This window comes from Botrytis cinerea, chromosome 13, assembly GCF_000143535.2.
Source record: "Botrytis cinerea B05.10 chromosome 13, complete sequence".
Classification (NCBI taxonomy): Eukaryota; Fungi; Ascomycota; class Leotiomycetes; order Helotiales; family Sclerotiniaceae; genus Botrytis; species Botrytis cinerea.
Genome location: NC_037322.1, coordinates 1,112,120 through 1,133,344, shown reverse-complemented (window position 1 = coordinate 1,133,344; position 21,225 = coordinate 1,112,120). Strand labels below are relative to the sequence as shown.

The following is a 21,225-nucleotide window of genomic DNA, read 5'->3' as shown; positions in this document are numbered from 1 at the left end:
GTTTCTTCTTATATCGTGTCATACTAATACACAGAAAAATCAAAATCAACATCAAACCCACATTACCAAATATCTTTGACCCTCTCCTTCCGGTTCCACCCCTCATATCCCCGCCCGTTGGAAATGCGTCTTTGTTACTGCGTGTGTGCTAGTGCCACAAGTGTTGGTTAGTTGTTCGGTCGGTTGGTATGCTAGACTTGGATGGATGGGTGGATGGATGGGGATTCTTGGTATGAACAAAGGAAGGAAGGAAGGAAGGAAGGAAGGAAGGAAGGAAGGAAGTGAGGAAGAAAGAGAGAAAGAAAGGGGATGTGGAATTTTTTTCTTTTTCTTTTGAAAGAGTGAAGATGGTGGGGGGAATGGATGGACTTTCTAGCTTGTGTATGTTGACTGAATTATTGACGGGCTTCTCAAGCCTCTCTCTCAATGTATGTATGTGGTGCTTTGAGTTGAAGTATGCTTGAGTTTGTTTGATATTTATTTCTCCATACATTTATACATCTATCTATCTATCTATCTATCTATGACGAGTATCGCAAATAGGATAGCAGTATTTGTGGTTCAATCTATCAAAATCGACCTATCGATTTCCAAAGAAACAGGAAACGAGAAATGCAGAGTTGAGTTGAGAGTTTAATTATTTATTATATCGTTTTTCTATACATATCATCTCATATCATATATTACACACAAAATGTCCTCCAACTCACATATACCAAACCCCAACCCCTTCATCACAAAATCCCCCTTATCATCTCCCTCCAAATCCCTGCCCCTCTCCCAAGGCATCCTCCTCTGCTCCTCGTCCGACCCCCTCGCACCCGTCGAACTACGTCTCGTCTCTCTCCTTTCCTATCCCTGCACCGCGATCGTAAATCCGATTTCTCAATCGCCGTCTGCGTATGCGCTTGTGCGTGCGAAAAATTCGAATTCGAATTCGATGACTGGGCTTGGGGACTCGTCTACACGAATAGGGATGAATATCGGGATTGGGGTAGAAACGCCACAAATCAGTCTCCCGGGTCTCATTGACAAATCCGCCGGGGAGGATCTCGCAAAATGGAGAGAGAGCAATTGGAAAGAAGGATTGAATGCTGGGGGTTGTGGGGTCAGTGGGAGTTTTGGATTGTGTGGTGTTGAGGAGGGAAAGAATGGGGAAATTGGGATGGGGACGGGAGAAGATGAAAGACCGAAATATATTATTCATACGCATGCGCCGAATTTTACGGATAAGGCGTATAGTACGCCGTTGGTGAAACAGTTGTTGGTCAATTGTTATCGGGGGGCGTTGGTGGAGGCGATGGGGATTGCGGAGAGCGAGGAGAAGCGAGAAAGAGATGATGATATGACGGATAGAGAAGGGGAGGGAAAAGCAGAAGAAGTAAAAGCAGCAGTAGAAGAAATGGAAGAAGAAAGTGCGAAAAATACAAAAGGAAAAGCGATAGATGGGAATGCAATACTTCTAGAAAACACAAGAGAAGATGCGAGTATGAGAGATACGGATACGGACGCGAATGAGAATATTCTGGCAGAAAGGGAAATAACACCAGAGATACCAAGGAAGATCGGATTGAGAAGTTTCGGCACAGTTAATGTGGCGGGGAGTATGAGTTGTCCAGCAAGTTTGGCGAGTCCGAGGGATGCAAATTTAGATACTTCTGGTATTTCGCCTATTTCATCTCCGTCGATTCTACCAAGTAAATCTATTCCGCCGATTACGTCCATTCCGCCTATACTCCTATCATCACCTACATCCGCCCCCTCAGTTTCCCACGATCCTTCGAAAGAACATATCCCACAAACATCTCCAAGACCAACAGGTATAACCATTGCCTTCCCCGCTATTTCTACAGGTCATAAATCCTTTCCCCATCGTCTTGCTGCTCGCATCGCTGTAGGCACTGTGAGAGATTTTCTACGTCATCCTATTTTTGGCGCTGTACGACGGAAGATGATTCGGAAGGTTGTTTTTTGTGTGTGGCCTGTTGATAGTCCGAATAGAAAAGCGCTGCAAGTAGCTTTTGGACTTAATTTTCCACCCCCATTACCGCAGAGTGCACCGTTGAGTCCGGTGAGTAATCAACTTTCTACGCCGCCGTTTTCTCCGAGTGTGAGGGGGAGGAGGGGGTTTGATTTTAAGTTGGGGTTGGCGCTGAGGGACTTTGAGGGGGAGACGAGTCTGGGGGATGTGCCGAAGATTGTGGTTACTCCGCCGGTTACGCCGATGGCGGGGTTGGGTTTGGCTCCTGGGGAGAGGGAGAGGGAGAGGTACTCGTCTGGTTTTGAGAGTTCAGAAGGGAAGAGATTGAGTAGGGGTAATGAATATTTGGGAGATAAGGAGAGTGAGAGTGTGGAGGATATGGATATGGATATAGAGGAAGAGGAAGAGGTGGAGGTGGAGGCGGATATAGAGAAGGAAGTGGATATGGAGGCGAAGAAGGAGGTGGAAAAGGAGGTGGAAAAGGAGGTGGATGATGGTGTTGGTATGAATTTGACAAGGGGAGGTGGGCAAAGAATTGATAAAGTACACAAAGAAGAGAAGCTTGTAGAGAAAGAAAAAATACGAAAAGCAGAAATAGGGAGAGGGTATAGACTGGCAGACAGTAGTGGAAGAGATAGGAGAGGGAGAAAAGAAACCTACAGACAGAGAAAAAGGCAACAAGGGTTGAGATTGGCCGCTGCAATGAGACTGAAAAGAATGAGAGAGAAGGGGAGGAAATAGAGGAGTTGGAAAGATATTTGAATGTGTTTGAGAAATTGAGGAATAGAAAGAGGATACGAGGACACCCAAGAGATTGCCAGGAACTGTTGAGAGGAAGACAGAGAGAAGTGTGGATGGAGAGATAGAAAAAGAAGAAGTAAATCCAACGAAAGTGGCTGATGAGCGTGTTCGGAGACCAGAAGCTGGAGACGGCACCGCCTCACCCAAGAGCATATCAAGCATTGGAGAAAGACGAGCGAAGCAAAGTAAATTGAAGGACAAGGAAAGGCAGGAGAACAAGACAGCTGGTAATTGTATCCGTCGACACGGAAGCACCAAAACGCAAAATAAACAAGAGAGGGGTTATACGGAGCGGAAAGAAGTAGGGGATACTAAAGCGGGCACAAAGAGAGGGAGGCCAAGTAAAATGGATGGAAGCGGGACAGGAGGTAGCGATACTGAACGACGCGGAGGAATAAAAAAGAGAAAATAGAGGGGGTCGCGCTGGGAGACTTGTTGGAGAGTCTCGGTGGTTACTTCAGAGGGGTGGAATAAAAGAATGAGAGGATATCACGTGACTATATGAACTGAATTGACGTAACAAGGTTGTGACTTGAAGAGTGATAAATTTACTCTCACCCAATTAGTAGAGCTCGCCATACGATGGCAATAAGACTGCGCAGTTCTAACTGTATTGATGATCAAGTTAATATAACAGAGGTTAAGATCTGTCTTGGAGAATTTATTACTATCCATCATATTGGATGCCGAAGTCGAACTCAATCACGAGACATGCACGTGCTAGATTGGCTAGGTTACCATATTAGGGAGGAGGGCTCTAGTGGAACGGAACATTGGAACATCGAAAATACCCTCTAGTCGATGTTCAATACCAAGTCGGATAATCGATACCAACATTCTATATTCTTTTGACCAGGAACGAATTTCGTTACAAACCGTGGAATTTGAGAGCTTCTAATGTATAATTCTTTTTGAATGATTCGCTGTCCTGGCTTTCTCGTCCGCAAGGTTAGCAATAAGACATCCCCGCGAAAGTATGCATAAGATCCATTCCACACTCCCCGTTTTCTACTGAGCAATTTCTAGAAAAACAAAGTTCCCGAGATGGAAGGCCAGCGCATAAGTGTAAGCCGCATAATACCACTTAATAGACGCCACAGAGACTGGGATCCTTACCTGCTGACTGATCCTTAAACATTGCATTACCCCTCATCTTCGGACACAAAACTTTCAATCGAAAAGTGTGCTTTAGCTGAGAAAACGAGCTTGACATAACCATGGACTCGAGACGAGAGGAATATTCCAGAAATGACGAGATCACTGGCAATTTAGAAAATGGTTTATTGTGCGAGACTTGTGCGCAGAGTCTTGAATTAGATGATGCAAGGGCTGGGGGTGTTCGTACGATATCCCCAAAGAATGGCAAAGCTGTATTTTCTTTTCCCACCAGGGATTATGTCAATTGTGTTGAGAATGGTACCCAGAGCGAGCCTCGTCTTGTCACTTTGCCACTTTTACCAGAGTTGTCAGACGAATGTAGATTCTGCTGCAAGGTCAAAGCCGAGTTCGACAAAGCTTACGGTCCATTTGATTCATGGCAATCACCAATGCAGCAGGCTAGCTTCCAGGTGCAATATAAATGGGCACGAAAAGAAGATTTTTTCGACCATGATGGGGATACCTATGATAGCTTAAATAAACTCGAGCTCACTCTTCATCATCCTTCTCATAAAGATAAGATAGTTCAGTTCTATGTTGCGGCATCATCATTAGGTGAGTTATGGCACCAGTTCATAGATTTGTGCTTACTATAATGGCAGATCCATGCCGAGAATGGCTAGGCATTACAAAGATACCACTGGAAGAAAAAAGCGAATTTACGGAAAGGAAAGCCATTGTTGTCCAGGATTGGGTAAATAAATGCGCTCTTAACTCTGAATGTTCTAGAATTTCTGAGTTTTTTCACTCATTCTTCGTTCCATCTCGGTTATTAGATATCGGAAGTAGGGATAGTAATGATAACTTCATCAAATTGATCGATACCGAAACATCAGATCTATTATATGACGCTCCTTTCCTCAGATACATCTGCCTGAGTTACTGCTGGGGTAAAGATGGAAAGCTTCTTAGGACAACCACAGAAAACATGAAACAATACAAAGAGCGAATATCCATTGATTCTAGTATGCCACTAGTTTTTCGCGATGCGATTTCGGTGACTAGGAAGCTTGGAATTCGCTACCTTTGGATTGACGCCCTCTGCATTATTCAAGACGGCGACCATGGCCAAGACTGGGCTGAACAATCAACAATGATGGGAGACGTCTTTGCTCACGCATGGATGACTATCGCAGCTGCTGTACCATCTTCTTGTCATGAATCTCTGTTCCACCCACGGTACAATAATTCCATCGAAGTAGGATTTAAATCATCCATAAATCCAAAGATTTCCGGTGATCTCACAATAATCCTCACTCCCTGTGGAAGCAGCTTATTAAACAACGACATGCAAAATTCTAGATGGAATAGCCGAGGTTGGGTATGGCAAGAGCAAAGGCTGTCTCAACGGCTACTTGTCTTTGGTAAATATATGTTGCGACTTAGGTGTCACAGTAGAGACTTTACGGAAGATGACGAACATCACATGTATTGGCTTCCTACTGAATCAGCATTTTTCACCGATGACCTTAAACATTGGAGTGTAATAGCTCTAGAATACTCTAAGCGACAATTGACCAACCCTGGCGATAGACTAGCAGCAATCTCAGGATTTGTCAAATTGTTGACTAAAAGAAACAAACATACAGGGAAGCAAGTGAAATATTTGGCTGGTATCTGGCTTTCTCCTGATATTCCTCTTGGAAGACAACTACTCACGATTGAGTCAGCTCCATCTCTGTCGTATTATGAGCTTCTGGAAAAACATGCGAATCCACAGAGATACCTCGCTCCGTCTTGGAGCTGGGTATCTTTTAACGCAAGCAATTATCTTAGGCCAAGAATTAGTGATAAAATTTCTTTTAAACTAGCGGATTACAATATTGAGCCCCTGTCAAGGACTTCAGATGCTACAGTCGCTATCAAGCCAGGATCATCCATAAGTCTTTCCGGAAGACTTCGAAATCATCCCTGGACTTCCGTTGAACGCGACTATGCCCCAAAATTAGAGCTATCTGAGATAAATGGCCATAAGAGATGCTCAATTACATACTTTAACCGCGTGGCGGATGATCAGAACGAACGGGCACCTGGAGCACGTTTGAACAGCTCAACTCGATATTTCATAGATTGGATTGCCTCATCTGAAGATTTCGGAGGCAGGATTATCGACAGCAAGCTCAAAATCTTTTTATTATATGAAGATAATAAAAATTCCGAGTGTTCGGCGCAAGGTCTTCTCTTGTTTCCAGTCGAAGGAAATGGCTCGGAAAGCCTTGTATACCGTAGAGTCGGGTGCTTCATAACTTACGGTCCCTGGAATTCGTCGGATTGGGGGAAGTATTTTGAAGTTACAATCATTTAGTTCAATAGTTTTGCTTCAAGAGATCTGTTGATTGAATTTCTATACTTTTCATATATTTGAACTAGGACATAGAGATGCCAGTAGCACAACACACATTTGTTTTTTTGTACTTGAGTATCATCTTCAACTAGTTTGCAAATTTCATATTACGTCTTTAGTGGCTTTTTTTAGTCGGATACTTCCTTTACAGAGAACTGATAAATCGTGTCTGTACAGACGAAGTGACTTTTACATGTTTCAAAGGATGCTGATAAAACCATTGTGTCGAGGTCTTCGTGGAAAAAATTGAGTGTGGCATAAGAGGGTTCTTTTTCATAAGGTAAGCCATATGATTATTTTTAAGCTTATGATAATGAATAATAGTATAAGAGTAATTTTATGATATGAATTGGGACAATCATGGGGCTTTGGAAGGAGGGGTTGCAATAGGTTTCACGTTTCACCTTCATGCCTGCACTCCCATTCCCACTCCTAGGCACAACGGCTCCAAAAAAAAAAGCGAGCGCCAGTACGGATACAATACTTCTGACAGCGCTCTTCGAAGTTGGAAGTTTATTCAAAGATTTTACCGAACCTCTTAAATTGGACCTGCTTACATGTATGAAGATAACTAGACGAATTCGACGTTCCAATGTGGGTATTGAAACGAGAAGACAGGGAAGCCGAGATGATGAGCGGCGCAACATATTACTTGAAAGCATCTCTATCCACACGTAATTACTTGAAACCATATATACCTAAAATTTTACTCCTCGATCTCTTTAGATTATAGAATGGTTTGCAAACCCTTTCCTCCGCTAGTGAAAGCACCACATTTTACACGTGACTCTTCTTCTTGGCCCTCCATTTTGTTGTTTAAATAAAGTCTATTCTATACGTTTAAACTAATTGCCAAGAACTAACAGAGTCGGCTCAACTAGCATAGCCACGATTTCTTTTTCCAAGATTCGTTTATCTTCGGTGACACTAACAATTTCAATTAAGCGAGAGAGGATTATTGGCATTCGATAGGAGGCACGGTCTGATTGTCTGGTCTGTTTTTGGACTATTATCTTGACTTTAGAGCATTTAGAAGAATGAACGGGGAGGGAAGTATAATTTTAGTTGTGTAAGCTGGAAATTCGGTGCCTTTTTTTTGTAGTTCGTGGGCTCTTATCACGGGGCTGGCAGGCAAGGACAATACAGAGATCAATGCTACGGTTGTAACAGTAGGTACAGGGTGTAGATTAAGACGCGGCTCAAGGGGCTACATTACAGAATCTTCCAAGTTGAAGATATTCAGAGTTTTCGCACGCGAACAGGCCCAGTGGGGCCTAGCTCACAAGTACATGTTTCAACCCTGTGAAAGCTCTGAGGTCTTAGGGTTCAAAATTATTATAATACAGAAGAAAAAAGAAATCCTATAAATTCGTAGCTCTTATAGTCACGCTGTATAGGGTTTTATATAATATAATGCATTAGATCTACGGATTTACTTCGAGCGGATCAAAGCCTTTATATAATTATAAAATAAAAAATCTTCATTATTTAAAAATAAAAATAAAAAGCCTTATAATATAGAATACTAATTGATTCACTACTATTATGCACTCTTATAGTAGTCTGAAAATTAAATTATATATAGATTTACTTATCAGTTATTACAAAAAAGCATTTTCATTGATAATGAAATTAAATTAATGAAATTATAGAATGAAATATCTAAATGTAATGTCTAAGTTTTTTTTGATAAGGTACATATAAAATAAATTTTAAAAGCGAGTTAAGAAATCAAGTGTGCTTTATAGCCCTTGTAGAATTGTTTTGATAGATGAGAATCAACGCGTTAGCTAGTTCTAAAGCATGCTCCTATCTTTTAAAGGATGTACGTCATCGCTGTAACAGTCCCTATAGTAGCTACAAGAAGCCAGCGAGCCTCAAAACCCAAGTTTGCAGCTGCACCACTTTGGATGGCAGCTAAGACGAATTTTGGCTCATATGCAACCGGCGTGGTGGAGTTGATTGTGCCATCCCAGCAGTACTTTGTGAAGCAGCTCTTGCATACCTCCGGAGTTGTTGTATTGGTTCGGTCCCAGCTTCGGGACATGATGGCGCATCCGACGCAAGTGGGCCACTCTGAATCAACGGTAGCATTTCCCATGGTGACTACGTCGTAACCATTTTGAATAATCGCGTTGCGCACTTCGAGCTCGTAGGACATGGTGAAAGTAGAGACATTCGAGTGATACACGTAGGGAGAATTTGGAAGATACACTACTATGGGTGCTGTACTGGTAGATGACAAGTTGCGCGCATCACAGCCAAACATAGTTGGCCGAGAGTTCAAACCAAGATTGACGATTGTGTTGATATCGGGGATTGAGGGGAAAGTGGTGCCATTATCTTGTGCTAGGGAACGCTCGTATGTTGCAACTATTGCCGTGCCATTTGGCCAGTTCATTCCCCTTGGGGAGAGCGTGTCTGCGGAAGAGTCGACGGCAAAGATGACGTCCACTCCACGCACTGCCTGTATCAGGGGCGTGAAAGGAATATTTTGTAGATCTTCACCACCATCAACAAGAGTCAGGCGTTTAGACTTTGCACTAGGGTTTGTCGAAGATTTCCAGCCGTAAAAAGGATCTGGAAGGCGGAAGCGTTAGAGAGAATAGATGCATGATATTTTGGATTGACTTACTCGGGGTCCAGTCAGCGATATCGTTGTCGTCATCTCCAACCTCCTTCAGCATATTAGTGATGAAACCTTTCAGCATATCAGGTACCATGTTAGTATCCTTGATCTGGAGAACAAATTGGTTGAATAGTGAACTTGATGTCCCGAATACGAAGCTTAACTGATCATAACCAGTCACGCATTTTTTATCCGCTGCAATCTTTCCCCCATTGAAGTCGGACCCAACATATTTCAACGGCGCAAATCCAATATCATCGAAGGAGCCCATTTCCCATGGATTGAACTCATAGTTTGTAGTATCCTTAGACGAGAAAACTGTTTGACCATCTTTTCGTCCGTCGGCGACCAGAATCGGCATTGGTATAGTCCCGCTCGCAAATTTCGTACTAGTTTGAATCGAAGAGAACGTATGTGCTTATTACATGTTAGCTTGAGTTCTGACGGAACGTTGTCATCAAGTTTTGACTTACAATTATCGATGTTTGTAGTGTTGAGAAGTTGATAAGCAATTGCTCGACCCCAGAGGTCGGTCATTGAAGTATTGAATCCAGCATCTGCTTTAGACTGAACTTGATTTAGGAGCGCCTCAAAATATGCTTCAGCATTAGATGTCCCAGTGTCACCAAGGTCGGGGCCTATCCAAATGGGATTTTGGAACTGCCAAAGCGGATTGGCACGCTCGTTGCTGAGGATCTCCTCAACAGTAGGAAATTCGTTTCCGTAAAGAGAGGAAAGAAGCCAACCGCCACCAGAGAGACCAGCTAGATATGTCGTAGACTGCAAAAGCCCCCCAAGATGGCCACTGGCAATTGAGCCCAAGGTTCGGTTATCGAATGCGGCGATCGCCCCGGCGCCATTCATCAGGGCACGATACCCGCCACCAGACACTGCAATAGCAATATTTGATAACTGAGAGGTGTTTCTCGCATTATCAATATAGGAGTTGGAATTAAAACCGGTAATATTGAGACGACCCAAAAATTCGCGTAGTGCAGGTACCGTGTTCGCACGTCGCTTCTTCAGCCAGGATAATTCTTGCGAAGATGTAGAAAGCGAGTCGCGCAGAACGGGTCTGTCGCTGGATGGGCAGTCGCTCGTTGTCGGTGCATATCCGCTGAAAGTATCTCTTTCCCTTACAGTCGAGATAATCGAATCTGTGGCTAGTTGTGAAGTCAGTTCTGTCTTTGCGGCGCATTCAAGGATTAAGGTATATACCATTTGTCTCTGCAAGTACCGTCGGAATAGAAACCAAACACAGGAATAAAACTTCAAACTTCATCTTGTTGTATTTTGATGATAATCACACATATGCTCAGCAGACCATCGGTTTATAGAGTATCTGGCTTATGATCCAACTAAAGATAAGTGGATGTAATAGGCATACTTTGACTTGGCATTAGTACTGAGAAAATGTGCCTTGCCCAGGAAGCTAAGCTTTCCTTTTGATTTGTTACGAGATTTAAAATATATGGATATCAATGTTGCTAGTGCACAGTGGCTGTGTGGTTAGGAGCTACTGGTGGATATGATAATCGGATTACCTAAATTAAATTTTTATCTGGTTCAAAACACGTTCTATGACTAAAGATTGTTGATTTGCCTAAACTTGTTAGATGAGTTGTCAAATATTTTCACCAAAAATCGCTTAGTTTTCTCTAAGGCATCACTTGCTTTAGAAGATTATTACAAGCTGTATTGCTACTAAAACCCAGGCTATGAAACCTTCAATCATGAGATATAGTACTAGTAAACTGCTAGCAGCCGAAATCCATTTTCAAATTGAAAATTCATATCTTACTATATTTTTAAAATTAAAGTTCTTAGCAATCAATAATTTAAATATGTTTAGACTTTATATTTAAATAGTTTATATAACAAGAATTAATAATTCTAATATTTTGTAATTCTTAGAAATTTGCAATATCAAAGTTTATATAACTGAATTAAAATATTAAAAGAGTTATTTGATTTTCGCTTATGTTGTTAGTAAATTTGATCATTTTTAAAGTGCTTTAACTTTTCATTTATATAATTTGATAAATAAAAATCTGAAAAACAATTGATTTTTATTATTATTAAACTCCTACCAAAAATTATTTAATTAATAAAAGAAACATTATATTGTAGTGATAATGATACGAAATTTTTTAAATCGAAATAATAAGCTTTGGTGTGAAAAAGTGTTTCGGCTGATAACAATTAGCACTGGCTGTATGTGTACAGATTACGGCGTCGCTCTCTCCGAATTGGTACGGCGAGACCGTGAGCGATGAAGATGAAATCCTAGTTAGGTAGCACGGTAGGTGGAATAGAGTAGATGGAATCGGCTTGCCCACCAGTGATCTTGCATACTTACCGAAAAATGCTGGGATGCGTTTGAAAAATCCCAGGAACTCGAGAAAGAGGGAACGGGAGCGGGAACGGGAACGAGAACGAGAACGAGAACGAGAACGAGAAATTTGGCAAACCCTTACATCAACTCCACACCAGTAATGATGCTGTGTTAAAATGGAAATGCTACCAATTGCCCCCCATGATAGTTTCAAGCTCTCCATGCTAGGTTTTGTTCTCGCTAGTAATAAGTCTTTTTTATAAAAACGTCTGAAATGGCAAGGCGACGCGATGGCTCTAATAGGCCTCGGTAACTTTGCTTACATAATACCGCACAAATGCACGCCTACGCGGGCTAATTTGAGTGGAGCCTTCGCGTCCCCTTGCCATTCTAGATGCTCCCCTTTTTAAACATATCTAAAGCTCATGTCTATATATTCGCCGTTGACTCTCTGATTCTAGCACTACAGCAAACAAGACAGAAATACATCCATTTTCCCCTTTTGCACTTTTATTCTTATCAAAAAAAACATCGGAAGTTTTTCCTCACTCTTTTGTAAAATGAAATTCCAATCAGTATCGGCCTTCGTTGGTCTCCTTAGTATTGCCGCCGCCGCAACGACAACGACATCTTCCGTATCCTCGTCATCCACCAGTTTGTCCACGGCTGTTTCTCAGCTTCCTACATGCGCTCAGGAATGTCTGCCTACTGTAGGAACCGAGATCGGCTGCTCAGTTGGAGATTTTGAATGCATGTGCTCCAGTAGCGGGAGCTTGGTTGCCCACATGGGGACATGCATTCTGAAGAAAAATGACTGTTCATCGGACGATATTACTAGTATGTGGTTGATTTCTGCTAATTATCGAGTAAACGGACTGACAAAATCACAGAGGCAAAAGACATTGCTACGCAGATCTGCAACATTATGAGCTCCAATCCAGACTCGTCTGCTGTTGCATCAGCTTCACAGTTGATCGTGTCAGAAGTTGCAAAGGCCACAGCAACTGCCAAATCAGCTGCAGCTAACGCAGGCCTGCGCATGGAGCACGGGCTTGCGATGGTCGGCGCTGCTGCTTTTGCAGCGCTAGTAATCTAGTTTATTAGACTGGATATAGTGGCAAGAATGTCGTGCAGAAATTAAGCAAGCATGGAATTAGCAATCGTTTTGGCTTATGTCAAAGGTACAATTCTCCCAAGAGCAAATGCCATGCTTTGCAGTACATGTTTATTCAGGAACACTGGGTGTTCCTTCTGTATTATTAGATCCAAAAATTGTTATATCAGCGATTAGCAGTCCATCATCAATCTCCAGTTATGATTCCGGGGCCGTTTTTGTGTACTGGAGTGATTTCACCTTTCGCTGATCGAAAACGCATTGGGACTGCCGAGCTTGGCGTACTCTAATGCATTATAATTAGGTGAGAGGGTTTCTTAATCTAATATTGAATGTGTCACTCTAAAAACCTACCCTCAACTTTCGACATGAAACATGCCTGCAACTCCATCAAACTAGATAACGAAAATGGAGAGCATCTGAGATGAGAATTTCTTCCTACAATCAACAATGTTTACTGCTTATCGAGCCTAGCACATTTCGACTTACTCAAAGCACCGAATACTACAATATTAAATAGCACTTGTATTCAGCTAGTCAATACTCTGTAAAATCACCTCCACGCATGATAACTTGATCAATTTGCTGTGGCATTATCTCAATCAGCTTATCAATCTCTCCAATACTCATATCGTCCCATTGCATCAGTATGAAGCGGCGCAATTGATCTTGATTCTTAGCCTTTCAATTCTCGGCCCTATGCTCTAAGATGCGCCAAAAACTCTCACTTGGTGACAGATTTTCCACTATCAACTAGCTAAACTGAATGAATTTGCTTGATCCTATGCTTATTATTATATTCATTAGCAAGGTTCGGCATTGATTGAGTATCGCGAACTCCTTCATCATTCTCTTCGGAAACCTACGGCAAATCCGACACTTTAATTGTGCCCCTGCGCGCTGGAGGTCGAAGAATGCTTGAAAATTGGCCCTAAGAGCTGCTTAAAGTACTCGTCTGCTGTGATATCTCGATATAAGAGTATGATTCTGCTCTTGACGTTCTAACCGACCATTAAAGCAACAGTGGATGAGATCTTTTGAATATCGAATGGCTTTTGTGTCTCGTAGAGTCAATTCCTATAGAGTTGCCTTGTAATCAAGTCTCTTCCTCAACGTCTATGAACCTTCTTCTTCTTCCTTTGATTAGATTCAAAATGACACGCATTTGAGTAGAGTACATGTTGGTGGTTATTCAAGGCCCAGCTCATTTTATCATGTAGATTGTGGCCAAATTCTTCCCTCTCTTCTATATTACTCTGAAGTAGAACTTCTTCTGCGCAGCCCAAAGGTACCCAACCCCCCCTCTCAAAGGCAGCTTCGAGTGTATTGACAACGCAGTCGAAGTAGTAAAAATTGAGAAGCTCTTGTGTTTCCATTGACCCCCGGTGCCATTTCCCATTCATATCAGCCTCAGCCTCCAAGACCGTCTTCCAAGAGATCTTATACTTTCGAATGCTACCCGGCCTTGCTGTCCTCGATAGAGTTTCATTTTTTCGCAGATGAATTGTATTGTCTGATGCGGACTATCATTAAACTTCTCAATCTCTTCATGGCATAATTGGCTCCCTAAAACAAAGGTTCTCGATGTCCTGACATGTCGATACTCTCTCGCTTCGTCTTACGCTTTGGCTCAGGCTGAGAAGGTGTAGGTACCATATTCTTTTGAAAAATTTGTACAAAACTAGCAAGGAATAATAATTTAAAATCATCGTGGGCTGGGGTCGTGGAAAGGGAGTTGTTTGATTCGTTATCTCATAACTACTTTATTCATCAAATGCCTTGTATTTCTATTGAATGTTTCTATTTTGAGGCATTTACGGAGAAGCCGATTAACTCTAAAATAACCTTAAATTAATGATCCTTACTAGCTTTGTACAAATTTTTCAAAAGAATAAAGTATAGGATGGGACGGACGTATGACATGCGAGTCTTTGCATTCTGTCACAATGAATACTGATTAACTAGTTTTGAGTGGGGCAGGAAAGATCAAGAAGCGTGTCTTGGCGAAGACGAAACGAGTCAGCGTCGATGGCGGAACGGGCTAATTCATGTAGCCTACATGACACTCTGTGGGTCTCCAGCAGGGATGGTTTCGGCAACAACAGCTTGGCACACACTTTAACTACGAAGTATACCCGATTTCTTATCCAGCTTTCAGAACGTAATTTCCTGTCTTCACAAAAAAGTTCAAATATTATTTTTTGATAAATTTATTAATTTGATTTTCATTCGAATAGAAATAATTGAGACAGATAATACGTCTACTTTTTCTTATTTTTAATTAGAGATTTATCTCCTATATATAATATTCTTAACGTTATAGTATCATAATGGATTCGTAGAAGCAAACGAAGTGGAAATGTACTTTATGTATTATGTAATCATATTATATCTCTATAGCAGGTCATTTTTATATTTACAGATTAATAAAACCCCTTTTAATTGATTATAAGTAATATATCAATACTAGAGTAGGATTGTTTTGATTGATAAGAAAGCTAAATTATTATAGAACAATTTCAATTCAATATATAATCTTTTGAAGATATATAAATTGATTATTAAAGAAATATGTTATTCAAGTTTGTTATATACTTTTCAAATATATTATTCTTATTATTTTCTAAGTTTTAATTATAAAGTTATATATTAATATAGATATCTTATTATAAATCTAATCAATTATCAAATCGAAATCTTAATATTCTTAATTAGTAAGTCGTTAGGTTATGTAAGTGAGAATTAGAAAGGAGAACTAGAAAGGAGAATTAGAAAGGAGAATTAGAAAGGAGAATTAGAAAGGAGAATTAGAAAGAGATTTATGAGATTTATGAGATTTTAAGGTTTTGATGTTTTAAAGCTTAATTGCGTTTTCAGTGTCCTTATACAAGTTAGAAGTGAGAGGTTAGTGAAGTCTATAAAGTATTATTATTATTATTATTATTATTATTATTATTATTATTATTAGGAGTGATCCACTTTCCTATTAACCCACAAAAGCATAGAGTATTCTAAATACTTCTAGAATAGTGAATCTATTATATATACTCAATTAGATAATCACTCCTTAATATTCACTTTTATCTTATATAGATCTATTCAATATACACTAATCAAAAAAAGCTAGCAATCCTATAAATATAGGAATTCTATAAATATAAAATACTAAAAATACAATAATTATAACTAAACCAATTACTGAGATTGAATTCAAAGTATAATTATCCTCATTCAAATTTATATAAATAAGAATTTTAGAATAAGATATCCTTATATCTGAAATACAATATCAAAAGTGATTCACTTTCCTATTGATTTACAAAAATATAAAGTATTCTAAATACTTCTGAAATAATGAATCTATTATATATATTTAATTAAATGATCGCTCCCTAACACTCACCTCTATCTTATACGGATTCACCCGGTATGCGTCAATTAGGAAGGAGCTAGTAATCCTATAAATATAGAATGCTAGAAGTACAATAGTTGTAGCTGAATCAATCATTAAGATTGAATTCAAAATACGATTATCCTCGCTCAAATTCACACGAATAAGAATCTCAGAATAAAGCACCCTTATATCTGAAATGTTAGAATGAATAATAGTAATAAATCAACTAGTATATTGTGGTATTAAGACTTTTCATTGCTTTTTTATAACTATACAAATTATACAATTTATACATATACAAGCCCCATTCAGCACACAATAAACCCAAGAAATCCATTATCATATACCTAATTAAACCGGTCACATTTTATCTTATAATAAAACCCCTCTCTTTATATTTTACATTTCAAGAAATATTTGTTTTTTTTTGTATTATTTATTCGAAATGTAGATCACATTATTGCATTGTTATATACCCGATTCTGTATTATATTTCAAAAGCAATTTCAATCTTATTTAGATATTACAAATAATAAATAAGTGTTACGACGGATTAGTAACAGGCTGTAGAATCACCAACGTATAGGCTATAATGGTATTATAGGCCTCAGTGATTCAGCTGCAGTATACCGGGGGACACTAGGCACCCAAGGAAAGCCTCAGGCATGTATATAGTATTAGTCATAGGATATCCTAGAATCTTAGGATACAGTTCCTAGGACAATAGGTCCTAGGAAACACCGAACATAACTTTGCAAACTTTTCGCGAAGTTATATTAGTAAGATCCCAGGGGGTTAGCCCCAGGACAAAACAATAAGCTAGGACACCAAGAGTCACGGGATTAGTGTCCCGTGATGGACAGCTCAGGAACGACAGCGCTCCAGGAGCGACCGGCTGTCCCAGCTGTCCAAGTGAGACGAAGATCTATATAAGGGAATGGGTTTCATTATAATGTAGAGCTTCGTGCTCAAGACAACAATCATTAGTTTCATTACTATAGTTACGAGAATTGCAACCAGTTACAACCTTATCGAATTCCTACTTGAAGTCTAGTCTAAACCACCTCGAGAGATCTCTAGACACTTCCACGTGACCCTAGAGGCAGCTCCCGTAACACTTTGAGCACCATTTCTGCTTCAAGTACCGATTCGATAAACAACCGCTAATATGGCATCCAGAGATATCGCCACAGGTCAATCTGCCGGAGACACCAACGACATTGAGATGACCGACGCTCCAAAGGAGATCACTATCAACGAAACACTTAAGATCGCCTTACCAGACAAGTACCAAGGTAGTCGACAAGAGCTCGATACTTTCCTCTTACAACTTGAGATCTACTTTCGATTCAATGAGGATAAGTTCACTACCAAGGAATCCAAGAGCATATGGGCCGCATCATACCTTCGAGGTGAAGCAACCAAATGGATCCAACCATATTTGCGCGACTATTTCGAGCATGACGATAAGGATCGCATGCAACCCACCCGAACAATCTTCAATAGTTTTGAAGGATTTAAGACAGAGATTCGTAGAATCTTCGGAAATTCCAACGAGTTAGAGGTAGCGGAAGATAAGATCTTCAACCTCAAGCAGACAGGATCAGCATTGAAATATGCTACGGAATTTCGAAGATATGCTGGAACAACCAAGTGGGACGAAATCGCTATCATGAGTCACTACCGCAAGGGACTCAAACCAGAGGTCAGACTGGAGTTAGAAAGATCTGCCGAGAGTACAGATCTGAACGATCTAATTCAGGACTCCATCGAATCAGATGATCGTCTCTACAGATATCGACAAAGCCAGAGATCATACAAACCCCAAGGAAATCAGAAGCAAGGGCGTTACCGCAAGAATGAGGGTAGACCACGTTACAACCCACAGAGATACGGAGACCCCATGGAACTAGACGCTACGCACTACACAAACGGGAACGATGACTCAGAAAAGAGACGAAGACGAGAAAACAACTTATGCTTTGAATGTGGAAAAGCAGGGCACCGAGCAGCAGAATGCCGAAGCAAGAAGACAGGAGGAAAAAGGGGCAACTTCAAACCTAAGTTCGGCAAAGGCCAACTTAACGCTACCTTTACAATCCCAGAAAACCCAACTGAATCCGAAAATACTGAGACTTTCACCATTGAAGAATTCCAGCAATTACTAAAGGAATTACCACGAAATCAAGAGGGCATGAATGCAATAGACTTATGGGAACAAGAGTATTACAGAACCCCAACACCCTCTGTGACAGGAGGAAGTCACCAGGACGAGGCAGAAGCAGACCACGCCACAATGAGCTGGACAGCTTGCTATGATGAATTCTGCGGAATCCATCGATCAGATAAAGAAGCAACCGGATGGTTCCCCAAGAAAAGGAAGACGAAGAACCATCAGAATAATGTAACATGCAAGGATTTAACTCCAAATATAACTTCGCAAGAAGTTCGCAAAGTTACCCAGCAGTTAAATGCTACGGGACAGGCAGGACAGATATACTGCAAGGTTCAGATAAATGGACACATACAATCAGCCATGATAGATTCAGGGGCTACAGGAAATTTTATTGCACCAGAAGCTGCAAAGTACTTGGAAATACCACTTCAGACGAAACAACACCCCTATCGATTGCAGTTAGTTGATGGACAGCTAGCAGGGTCTGACGGAAAGATTTCGCAGGAGACAATCCCAGTACGAATGGGCATAACCCAACATACAGAGGTTATACAGCTTGACGTTGTGCCATTGGGCCAACAACAGATCATCTTAGGAATGCCATGGTTAAAGGCACATAATCCGAAAATAGATTGGACACAAGGAGTTGTGACATTTGATCAGTGCAAAAGCGGTCACAGGGACACGCTAGAGGCGTCCGCGAGACGTAACACGCGCCAAGGAGAGTTGAACGCGAACAACACCGGCGACGTAGGACACCCAGTCCAGGGTCCTCCATTAAGAGCGAAGGCCAGTACACCTCCTCTACAAATGCAGAAGCCAACGACACGGCACGAAATCGCAATCGAGGCAAAAGAAAGGCCTACGATACCAGAACAGTACAAGAAATATGAACATGTTTTCAAAGAACCAGGGATCCATGAGGCTTTACCAGAACACAAGCCATGGGATCACGAGATAATATTGGAGGAAGGCAAGATGCCTGTGCACACCCCAATTTATTCAATGTCAGCCGATGAGTTAAAAAGGCTCAGAGAATACATCGACGACAATTTAGCCAAGGGATGGATCAGGGAATCCGCGTCCCAAGTGGCCAGTCCAACTATGTGGGTACCCAAGAAGGATGGACCCGATAGACTAGTTATAGACTATAGAAAGCTTAACGCACTCACTAAGAAGGATCGATATCCACTTCCATTAGCTACGGAATTAAGAGATCGATTAGGCGGAGCTACGATATTTACCAAGATGGACCTACGTAATGGTTACCACTTGATCAGAATGAAGGAAGGCGAAGAATGGAAGACCGCTTTCAAAACAAGATACGGGCTATACGAGTACCAAGTTATGCCGTTCGGGCTAACCAACGCACCAGCTACTTTCATGAGGCTTATGAACAATGTGTTGTCACAATATTTGGATACTTGCTGTATATGCTACTTGGACGACATCCTAGTATATTCAAACAACAAGGTTCAACACATTAAGGACGTTAGCAACATCCTCGAAAGCCTATCCAAGGCAGACTTGCTGTGCAAACCAAGCAAATGCGAATTCCATGTCACAGAGACAGAATTCTTGGGATTCACCGTATCAAGCCAAGGGCTCAAGATGAGCAAAGACAAGGTTAAGGCAGTGCTCGAATGGAAGCAGCCAACCACAATCAAGGAAGTACAATCCTTTCTAGGGTTCGTCAACTTCTACAGAAGATTTATCAAGGGTTATTCAGGGATTACTACACCCTTGACCACGTTAACCAGAAAAGATCAAGGAAGCTTCGAATGGACTGCCAAAGCACAGGAGTCATTCGATACGCTCAAACAAGCAGTGGCAGAAGAGCCAATACTATTGACTTTTGACCCAGAGAAAGAAATCATAGTGGAGACGGACTCCTCGGATTTCGCTATAGGAGCAGTTCTGAGCCAACCGGGCCAGAATGGAAAATACCAGCCAATCGCATTCTATTCCCGAAAACTATCACCAGCTGAGTTGAATTACGAGATATATGACAAAGAATTGCTGGCGATAGTCGATGCATTTAGAGAATGGCGAGTATATTTGGAAGGATCGAAATACACAGTACAGGTGTATACAGATCATAAGAACTTGGTTTACTTCACCACAACGAAGCAGTTAAACAGACGACAGGTCAGATGGTCGGAGACCATGGCCAACTACAATTTCAGAATTTCATATGTCAAAGGATCAGAAAACGCTAGAGCCGACGCTCTTAGCCGAAAACCAGAATATCAAGAAAACAAAACGTACGAGTCATACGCTATATTCAAGAAAGACGGCGAATCACTGGTTTACAATGCACCACAGCTTGCAGCAACACACCTGTTGGAAGACAACTACCTTAGGAAACAGATCCAATCACACTACGACAAGGATGCTACTGCCACACGCATACGTAAGACAATAGAACCAGGATTCACTATAGAAAATGATACCATATACTTTCATGGAAAAGTATACATTCCGAGTCAAATGACCAAGGAATTTGTGACGGAACAACATGGGTTGCCGGCACATGGACACCAAGGAATTGCAAGGACATTTGCAAGAATACGGGAAATCAGTTACTTCCCACGAATGAGAACGATAGTCGAAGAAGTTGTTGGAAATTGTGACACCTGCATACGAAACAAGTCATCACGGCATGCTCCGTATGGTCAGCTCCAGACCCCAGACATGCCTTCTCAGCCATGGAAGTCCATCACATGGGACTTTGTGGTCAAACTACCACTCTCAAAGGATCCTACTACAGGAATTGAGTACGACGCGATACTCAATATAGTAGACAGGCTAACGAAATTTGCATATATGATACCATTCAAGGAAACATGGGATGCTGAACAACTAGCATATGTGTTCCTAAGGATCATAGTAAGCATACACGGAGTACCAGATGAGATAATCTCGGATCGAGACAAGCTCTTTACCTCGAAATTCTGGACTACCTTATTAGCACTTATGGGTATCAAGAGAAAGCTATCGACATCTTTCCACCCACAAACAGATGGTCAAACAGAGAGGACCAATCAGACAATGGAAGCATATCTTAGATGCTATGTAAATTATCGACAAGACAATTGGGTAGAGCTATTACCCATGGCACAGTTCGCATATAATACATCGGAAACGGAAACCACGAAAATCACCCCAGCACGAGCTAATTTTGGGTTTAATCCACAAGCGTATAAAATCCCGATACCACAAGAAATTAATGCCGAATCAGCAATAGTACAAGTCGAACAGCTGAAAGATCTCCAAGAGCAACTGGCTCTTGA

At 41.1% G+C, this 21,225-nt stretch overlaps 4 protein-coding genes across 4 annotated transcripts; 3 read left to right on the top strand and 1 right to left on the bottom strand.

Annotated features, from left to right (window-relative positions):
• The first annotated feature begins 558 nt into the window (after positions 1-558).
• On the top strand, positions 559-3,291 carry BCIN_13g03190 (hypothetical protein). The gene has a single exon (XM_024696778.1). The coding sequence runs from the start codon at positions 695-697 to the stop codon at positions 2,720-2,722; it is 2,028 nt and encodes a 675-aa protein (XP_024552591.1). The 5' UTR covers positions 559-694; the 3' UTR covers positions 2,723-3,291.
• Positions 3,292-3,939: 648 nt separating this feature from the next.
• On the top strand, positions 3,940-6,333 carry BCIN_13g03180 (hypothetical protein). The gene is made up of 2 exons (XM_024696777.1): positions 3,940-4,495; positions 4,543-6,333. The coding sequence occupies exons 1-2, from the start codon at positions 4,000-4,002 to the stop codon at positions 6,243-6,245; spliced, it is 2,199 nt and encodes a 732-aa protein (XP_024552590.1). The 5' UTR covers positions 3,940-3,999; the 3' UTR covers positions 6,246-6,333.
• Positions 6,334-7,971: 1,638 nt separating this feature from the next.
• Positions 7,972-10,256, bottom strand: BCIN_13g03170 (hypothetical protein). The gene is made up of 4 exons (XM_024696776.1): positions 10,132-10,256; positions 9,387-10,076; positions 8,920-9,330; positions 7,972-8,864 (listed from the first exon to the last, which is right to left on the bottom strand). The coding sequence occupies exons 1-4, from the start codon at positions 10,193-10,195 to the stop codon at positions 8,101-8,103; spliced, it is 1,929 nt and encodes a 642-aa protein (XP_024552589.1). The 5' UTR covers positions 10,196-10,256; the 3' UTR covers positions 7,972-8,100.
• Positions 10,257-11,701: 1,445 nt separating this feature from the next.
• BCIN_13g03160 (hypothetical protein) lies at positions 11,702-12,559 on the top strand. The gene is made up of 2 exons (XM_024696775.1): positions 11,702-12,085; positions 12,139-12,559. The coding sequence occupies exons 1-2, from the start codon at positions 11,809-11,811 to the stop codon at positions 12,342-12,344; spliced, it is 483 nt and encodes a 160-aa protein (XP_024552588.1). The 5' UTR covers positions 11,702-11,808; the 3' UTR covers positions 12,345-12,559.
• Positions 12,560-21,225: the final 8,666 nt, after the last annotated feature.

Excerpts from the sequence above, each read along its gene's own strand:
- BCIN_13g03160 (XM_024696775.1), top strand. The coding sequence starts at position 11,809 with ATGAAATTCCAATCAGTATCGGCCTTCGTTGGTCTCCTTAGTATTGCC. Across the intron at positions 12,086-12,138 it reads TTCATCGGACGATATTACTA|AGGCAAAAGACATTGCTACG; the intron begins GTATGTGGTTGA and ends ACAAAATCACAG.
- BCIN_13g03170 (XM_024696776.1), bottom strand. The coding sequence starts at position 10,195 with ATGAAGTTTGAAGTTTTATTCCTGTGTTTGGTTTCTATTCCGACGGTA. Across the intron at positions 10,077-10,131 it reads GGTACTTGCAGAGACAAATG|CCACAGATTCGATTATCTCG; the intron begins GTATATACCTTA and ends CTTCACAACTAG. Across the intron at positions 8,865-8,919 it reads TATCGCTGACTGGACCCCGA|ATCCTTTTTACGGCTGGAAA; the intron begins GTAAGTCAATCC and ends TCCGCCTTCCAG.
- BCIN_13g03190 (XM_024696778.1), top strand. The coding sequence starts at position 695 with ATGTCCTCCAACTCACATATACCAAACCCCAACCCCTTCATCACAAAA.
- BCIN_13g03180 (XM_024696777.1), top strand. The coding sequence starts at position 4,000 with ATGGACTCGAGACGAGAGGAATATTCCAGAAATGACGAGATCACTGGC. Across the intron at positions 4,496-4,542 it reads TGTTGCGGCATCATCATTAG|ATCCATGCCGAGAATGGCTA; the intron begins GTGAGTTATGGC and ends CTATAATGGCAG.